Here is an 8176-nt window from a genome sequence, read left to right as displayed (position 1 = left end):
CTTCTATCTAATTCTCTCACGTGGAAAATGCTTTTCCTATTTTTTTTTTTTTAGTTTGTACAACTTTTAAGGTTTTGGGATTTTTTAAAGACAAACAAAAAAAAAAGTGAAAGCTCTAGTTCCGTTTTTGTTTAATGCTTTATCGCAAATTTCTTCTTTTTATTATTTTCTTTTTCAAATAATCAATACTTATAATTCAGTCCATGTGCTTGACTTTAGTGTTTTTTGGTTAAACTATAAACTTATTTTTTTGTAGTATTTGGTTATTTATTTATTAATTAACTGGTGTACTATTGTGCGACCTAATTTTTTCCTTGGTTTGTGTAAGTGTCGACGGTGGAGTCACTCACAGCCACCACCGCCACCGGTGTGTATATTATAATGCATATATATTTTCTGACTTATTTCAGGCGGCGTGGCGTATCTCTTTATTTAATACAGTAGTATCTGCGATCATTGCTCACGCACTAATTAAAAAATTTTGGCGGTGTTCTTAACATAATCTTTTTTGATTGAAATTAAGTTAATTGGTCCATAAAAAACGTGTGTAAAAATACTTCAATTCCTAGTTATTCGTTAAATGTAAACATCTGTGCCGGAATGTAACGTTCCAAATCCAAGGCTCCAAGCCCTTAAATCGAAAAAGCGAGTATTTTGGGAAGTTACAATTTTTTTTTCTATATTAGTTAAATTCATTTTAGACTTCAATAATATAGAATCATATTTGCATGTTTTTCTCTTTGTAAAATAAACGTCCAAAACTTTTTACTGTATGACATTTTCGTATCTAACTTTTTCGTACCTAACTTATTTGAGTCAATATTAATAATCTTCATTAAGGCACGTGTTTGTGTCTCTATCATCCCTTATCCTTTCCATATATTCTTGTTTGATTCTCCTGCAAGTTTTTAATTCTACGTCAGTTTGTTCATGGCTATGAAATAAGTCGTAAGGATTCGTACATGGAAAAATAGAAGAAGCACATTAGCAGAGTTAAGCGGGATTGATGATCTTATTGATCAATGATCAATTTGGAAAGACTATATGTTACAGAGTCTTTAAAATTTGGAAAAAGTAAATTTAACTAAACAAAAAACTACGTAACATATTAGGAGATTTACATATTTATATCTCAATATTTTATCTTCAGCTTGACAGTGAAAAGCGCAAAAGTCCAAACGTGATAGACGATCATACGTTGTTTTGTAAATACGTCCGCGAACTGAGACATGAACCAACCGTATTGCTGATTTTATCATAACAAACGAAATTGTAATTTATTTGCCGTCAAAAAAGTAACTAATGTTTTTTTTTTCTTTACCTTCTGCGGCCGTAGACATAAAACTAATTAAACACGTGTGTCGTGAGCAGCTGGTCATGAGATATATTATATCAACGACCTTAAACCTTGTTGGTTACCTAAGCACCATTCAATTGATTCAAAATTTGACAAAATATCGTTTACTTTTCACAAAATAATCTTATTACGTGCCTATAAAGCAAGCAGTTGACGGAAACAAGTCAAAAAAATAATCATCGATATTCAAAATAAAATTAGTCAAATTGATAATCTTCATTAAAGCACATGTTTGTGTCTCAATCCCTTCTCCTTTCGGTATTTTCTTCTGCAAGTTTTTAATTATACGTCCTTAATTATTCCACGGCTATGAAATAAGTGGTAAGGATTCGTGCAGTACTGGATTCGTGACAAAAAAAAAGAGCACATTGTCAGAGTTAAGCGGAATTGTACGTATTTAATTATTGATCAATGAACAATAATACACATACAAGAGTTAGATGTTAAACACCCTACCAAAATAAAGAGTTAGATGTTAAAAAGACTTTTAAAATTGGAAAAAGGAAATTTAACTTAACACAAAATTAACATATTAGGAGATTTACATATTTATAGCTCAATTTTTTATCTTCAGGTCGAACAGTGAAAAATGCAAAAGTCCAACGTAATATAGAGTGTTTGAAATTGAACTTGCCTAAAACTTTTGTAAATACGTCGTCCGCAAACTGAGACATGACACGATCATATACGTTGTTTTGATTAGAATATATCAGTCTCCATACACCATATTAGTAAATATATATCAATATATGCATAGAAACGCATGAAACCAGAAACCGTATTGGTGATTTTATCATAAACAAACGAATTTCTAATTTTATTTGCCGCCAAAAAAGTAACTGACATTTTTTTTTGTTTTCTTTACTTTCTGCGGCGTAACATAAAGTAAAACCAATTAAACACGTGCCTCATGAGATATATTATATCAACCACATTAAACCTTGTTGGTTACCTAAGCACCATTCAATTGATTCACAATTTGATAAATATCGTTTACTTTTCACAAAATAATCTTATTACGTGCCTATAAAGCAAGTAGTCGACGAAAACAAGTAAAAAAATAATCATCGATATTCAAAATAGTCAAATGATAATTTTTTCATTATAGACAAAACTATAATTTATTTGTTGTCAAAAAAGTAAATAACGTTTGTTTTTCTTTTACTTTTGCGGCCGTGAACATAAAACTTAAAACACGTGTGTCATGAGAAGTATGATATCGACGACCTTAAACCTTGTTGGTTTACCTACGCACCACTCGATTGATCCACAATTTGATAAATAGTCTTATTACGTGCCTCCAAAGTAAAGTAGTCGACGGATTAATTAGTACTATTAAGTGTGCTGACATACCGACAATATAAAAAACAAAAGCACGTTGAAAAAAAAAAATCATCGATATTCAGAATAAGTTAGTCAAATGATATATACAATATATCTCTACTTCTGCAAACGAACAAAACATGTGGTTGGTGTTGTGCAAAGCAACAACTTGTCGACATATACTAAATCCAGAAGTATCTCACATCAGTATCACAAATTGACGTGAAGTTTGCAATTTGGCACGCTTTGACTCCGTTGGAATACATCATTATCTCGGTCTGATGTTATCTTAAAACGTTCATTTATGTGGCTGAGTTGTTTTTTCTTTTTATTTTTCTTTTCTTGCTCTATAAAATATTTTTCAGAATTAAAGATGAAAATTTTACTAAAAGAATTAAACACAAAAACTCATTAAAAAAACAAAACAAGAACTGGAGATTGAGTTCTGTTTTACTATATGCACGGGAATATCGGTTCAATATGAAGTGTTAGCTTTAATGAAGTACCAGAAAGATCAAGGACTGGGATGTAAATAAAAAAAGATCAGTTGATCAGAGCAGCCACGGAAAGAATGGAGCATCTATAATTTAGTTTATTTTGACAATCTTGTTAATAATGGGTCCAAAGTTTGTTGGCAAAATAAATAAATCCAAAATATACATCAAAAACTCATTTATAGTAATGAAACTTTAGAGGACAACAACCACAAAAACTCATTTAAAAAATAAATTAAGAAATCCTCTCTATCAAAATACTAGTTATCAAAATATATAGCAGCCATTTAAACTCTTTGATGACCCAGAAGAAAATACACATGAAACTACTATCTCAACCTAGTTAGTAAAACAATTTTTTTAGAACTAATTAAGGGTAAAAGATTATCATAATCGATATGGTTAAAGTAAAACCATCGATATACTTTAAAGTGCAGATTTATTCTCAGATTGTAAACACATAAAGATTAGGATTTTAGGAGATGGGAAGAAGTATCACAAACAAATCAATGAATAATGCAACGTTTAGTTTCTATCTATCAACAAGGTTCTCAATTGTTTTAGAAAAACCAAAGTCTAAACAAGTCAACTCAAACTTGAAACTAGAGATTTTCAAAACCAATCCTACCATTCGATGAATGATCGTAAATTCCAATCTCTGATGATCTGCTAGCCCCTAAATCAAAGGAGAAATTTGGTGATTCCACTGAACAATCTCTAAAACCATATATAGCCTGAAAAGAATCTGACTCATTAGCAAAGTTAGAAACCAAAAAACAGGGTGTGAAAGAACATAATTTGTTGTCATTTTCAGGTATGAATAGAGTTGGTGTAAAGAGCAGCTTAGTGTGAATTCAGTGTTTTGAACATTTCCAGAAAAGAGTAAACACACAAACTAGGCAAATGAAAAGGAATGGTGTGTTTTAATGAATACCTTAAGAGTGTGTGTGTGTGTGTGTATGTATGTATTCATGACCAAGGCCAATTAGCATCTCGCCACGCAAAGCGACATCCTCCAAAACTACTACTACAATTGTCCGCATTTGACCCATCTAACCCACGGCAACGAAGTTCTTGATCACGTTTCTCTGAATCCTCTCTGTATGATGGGTTCGAGTATCTCGGGTGTTGGATAAAAGGTACATTCTTCCACCACAGTTTAAGTGCCTTAAAAACAACAAGAAAAAATGACACATGTGAAACTCAAGCTATCAAGTTGACCAACGTTTTGAATATATGTGCTTCAAGATTTGAGTATATGTTCACTTACATGCCAATAGATCCATACCGCAACCTTATGAGGCATCAACCAGAAGAAAAGTGCAGGATCAGACACTAGTGTTGTCGGTATTCTTTTCGCCTTTAATGTGGCAGAGAAATAGTTACCGAGATGAGGATGCTTCGATTCAATGGAGACAGATAACTCCTCTCCAGGTTCATTAGCTCTGATTTTCCAGTTCCCAAGCATATCCTGAAAAGGTTATGTAACTTCACTTTTAAGAACCGTTTGATCAATCACTCAAACTGATATAATAAGAGAAAAAACATACCATGAAAGGACTGACTTGTAATGATTTAGCAACCAAGTCAGATTCAGGTTCGAATACAAATGTCACTCGTTCCCCCCATGGCGTATTTGTAACCTACAAAACCCCTCTTAAATCATATCAATAGAGAGACAGTAATACCACAAAGCCAATACAACAAGTAAGTGACTACACATTTTCTTCTTCATAAACATATTTGTACATATAGCAGATTTAGTCAGAACTCTGAAACAGTGAAGAAGTTCATCCCATATCCAGATTAGGTACCATCACGATAGATCATATATATATTAGTTCATAACATGTATCAACACAGACTAGTGTTTTCTTACAGATATGTCAGCTACCACAGAATGGGTGAATCAGACAAGAGTGAGAAACTGAGAGACAAATCAAGAAACAAAGCAGGACAAAACATATCTATTATATATATATATATATATATATATATATATATGTACCTGAGCAATGCATTTAGTCAAGCGCTTACTCGACCCATCCAAGTCGTAGCAGTAATACAAACTCAATGGGTTTTGTTCATAACCAACGCTTGGTGGTATTGTCAATAGATAACTACATACAAAATTACAGATTCATCAACATTACTTCTTCTATCACAATTACATTCTCTGAAATGATAAAAAGATTCACAACAAGAGTGTTTCAGACCAAAACACACAAACCTTAAGAACCAAACTGAGATTTTAAAACCCAAATCTTACAATTTAACTAACTCATTCTGAGTCTATCTGAAAATGAGATTAATCCTTTTGTGGACGATTCAACAAATTTTGAAACTTACATAGGCCCGGTGGTGCGAGAAACACGGCGAGCTTCATCGGCGGAGAGATGATCCGGAGGCGTGGTGATAGCTTCATCGAGGTCGAAGAGAGCGTAACGAACAGAGTAACGGAACGAGTGGCGTACAGGACGGAGACGGTCGTGCCATACGGTGCCTTGGTAGAAAGAGACATTGGGATCTACGGCGAAGCGTGAGGGGAAGAGACGGTGGAGAAGGAAGCGAAATGGGAGGAGAAGAGAGAGTAAGAACGAAGTGAGTGAAGAGTAGAGGATCGAACAGAGGAGATAAAGCAATTCCATATCTCTACGATACCCTTTCAATGTCTGAGATAGAGAGAAGAAGAAGATAGACCAAAAGACAAAAAGAGATTTAAAAAAAAAAAGTTTATAATAATAATTAATCGAAGATGCAAACATTAGGGCATCCTTAATGGGAGAACTTTTTTTTGTGTTCTTAAATTAAATATATTGTGAAAATAATCTAAGATCAGTTGTTAAGATCATAGGTTAAAAAAATGGGGGAACTAATTTTGGTGTTCTTAGAATAAATATATAATAATATAATATTGTTAAACATTTTACAAAGATGTAATTTATTATTAACTATAGACCAAAACTTGAATGTGAACAAAGATACAAACCAAATTCAATGATCCTTGGACAAAAAAAAAAAGCTAAACTTGAGATACATATCGAGTTGCAGAGTGAACATTCCAAAAAGCTAGTTTTGCCAATTCAATGAGATTAGACCAAGAGATATCAATGATGCAGCAGCATCACTTCTTGTCTTCTACTTTTCTCAGCTGCAAAACACCATTAAACCAGACATAAAGGTTCAGTAACAGACCTGAAAACTCTACGCATAAAGAAATGCTATTGATGCAAACACAAATAGCACAAAACAGGATTAAAACAGCAATCTCAGTCGAAAGATGGTGATCTAGTGATTATAATAATCATTGTATAATCATTCAATTTGGACAGAATTTCATCATTGATTGCATATAACAAAAGGATCTCAAAACGAAAACACAAGAAAGAGAGGTCAGATGGTAGTGCATGTCATATTATCAACACTGTATTTCTGATTTGCAGACGTATGGAAATTGTATCCTCATTCCTCCGATAAAAACCAAAACTTTGAATCAAATTCACAAAATTGAAAACACAAAAACAATGAATTTAGATCAGAAAATATGGCAAATCATTCACTCTGCCGAAGCAGATCAGACTGGGTGTCACAAAACATTAATGCCATCTCATCATCTCCATCAAAAAAGCTTTAAAACACGATTAAAACCTCACCACCAAGGCTTTTTGCAGCATCCTTTAAGCTCCCAGAGAAGTATTGTTGGAGTACATTTAAGCTCACATTCTTCTCTGTACTGCTTTTCTTCTTCTCTGATCTTTTTGTTCCGCTAATATCCTAAAAGCACAGCAGCAATATCATAAAGTGCCAAAGCTACGAGAAGAATCCAAGTAGTCCATTCAGGCAATAACGTGAAGAAGTAAGCAACCAAAACACCAATCCAAACCAAGTAGCCTTGAGTGACCAAAATCGAAAACTTGGACATGAACACAGCGAAGACACCAACGACGGAGAAATTGAATAAAAGTATCAGAAACGTGATGCAATCAATCGGGAATCTAAAACGATCGATCAATAAAACTAAGATTTCTCCACCTAAGTTCCCTAAAACGATGAAAGCTGAGAAACCCATGTAAAATTTCAAGAATTTAACACATCTGAGGTAAAAGAGAAGGACGAGAACGAACGTTGCAACAGTGATTGCAGCGACGAAGACGAGTGAATTCAAAAAGGCACCTACGAATTTGTCCCATGAGGAATCCGAATCGCTCTCCGAGTAAGCAGCGGTGGCTATGGAGGAGAAAGAGGCGGAGGAGGAAGAAGAAGGGTCGGAGTTTAGGATACAAACAAGTAGAACAACGGTGAACATACAAATCGAGACAGGTGTGAGGATTGCGATGAGTTCTTCGCCTAGATTCGATTTCGAAGGGAATGAGAGAAATGAAAATTTTTCGTTCTCTCCAAATTTTTTCGACCAATCAGAACGCAGGAAAAAAATAAGAACGGTCCATAGATCAGTTCTATCTGAAAATCATTTTTTTTTGCTCTAAGCACACTGTTTCGTTTTTTTATAATATTATTGGCTAAGAACATGGTAATTGTTATCCCGTTAAGGATGGCCTTAACGTTTTTTATCAGTGTATTAAATTATTAATACGAATTATGGGTATTAATAATCTTCGCTTAGCTGGCTATTTGCGTGACGATAATAAACTGCACATTTTGTATTGCATTATAATTTTTATAATGTTTTTAAGTTTATCGAGTTATTGTCAACTTTTATAATTTTTTTTGTTCTCCAATTTCATTTTGTATTGATTGATCTTATTAATACATCCTTATTTGAAGGACTTAGTTAACTTAAAATTCAGAAAACAATTGGACTGAAAGTGAGTTCGCCCTAGCCCCTTTTTCTCTCTGGCACAACCACCGAGATCCGCTCTCTCGGCGGCGCCGAACCCGATCGGCGTCGCTGGGACTTGGTTTCTTCACCTCCTGTGCTTCCTCGTCCTTTGTAGTTCACTTGTTTTCCGTTTCAGTCCTCACAGAGATATGCTGAGAGTTC

At 33.9% G+C, this 8176-nt stretch overlaps 2 protein-coding genes across 6 annotated transcripts; both read right to left on the bottom strand.

The window, feature by feature from the left end:
- LOC104757357 lies at positions 3552–5897 on the bottom strand. 3 transcript variants are annotated; one of them, XM_010480087.1, is made up of 6 exons: positions 5524–5897; positions 5183–5294; positions 4725–4817; positions 4445–4645; positions 4109–4341; positions 3552–3908 (listed from the first exon to the last, which is right to left on the bottom strand). In XM_010480087.1, the coding sequence occupies exons 1-5, from the start codon at positions 5820–5822 to the stop codon at positions 4144–4146; spliced, it is 903 nt and encodes a 300-aa protein (XP_010478389.1). In that variant the 5' UTR covers positions 5823–5897; the 3' UTR covers positions 3552–3908; positions 4109–4143. The 3 variants fall into 3 exon arrangements, with proteins under 3 accessions (XP_010478389.1, XP_010478390.1, XP_010478388.1); XM_010480088.1 differs by having other exon boundaries at positions 3552–3850; XM_010480086.2 differs by having other exon boundaries at positions 3552–4341.
- LOC104757355 (presenilin-like protein At2g29900) lies at positions 6051–7689 on the bottom strand. Of its 3 annotated transcripts, none has more exons than XR_762411.2 (3): positions 7299–7677; positions 6828–6948; positions 6051–6325 (listed from the first exon to the last, which is right to left on the bottom strand). XR_762411.2 is itself a non-coding variant. In XM_010480084.2 (3 exons), exons 1-3 carry the CDS (start codon positions 7478–7480, stop codon positions 6282–6284), a joined length of 339 nt encoding a protein of 112 aa, XP_010478386.1. In that variant the 5' UTR covers positions 7481–7689; the 3' UTR covers positions 6051–6281. The 3 variants fall into 3 exon arrangements, 2 of the variants coding, with proteins under 2 accessions (XP_010478386.1, XP_010478387.1); XM_010480084.2 differs by having other exon boundaries at positions 6828–6940; positions 7299–7689; XM_010480085.2 differs by having other exon boundaries at positions 7352–7689.

The sequence above is a fragment of the Camelina sativa genome, chromosome 17 (assembly GCF_000633955.1).
Source record: "Camelina sativa cultivar DH55 chromosome 17, Cs, whole genome shotgun sequence".
NCBI lineage: Eukaryota > Viridiplantae > Streptophyta > Magnoliopsida > Brassicales > Brassicaceae > Camelina > Camelina sativa.
This window is presented reverse-complemented; position numbering and strand designations above follow the sequence as displayed.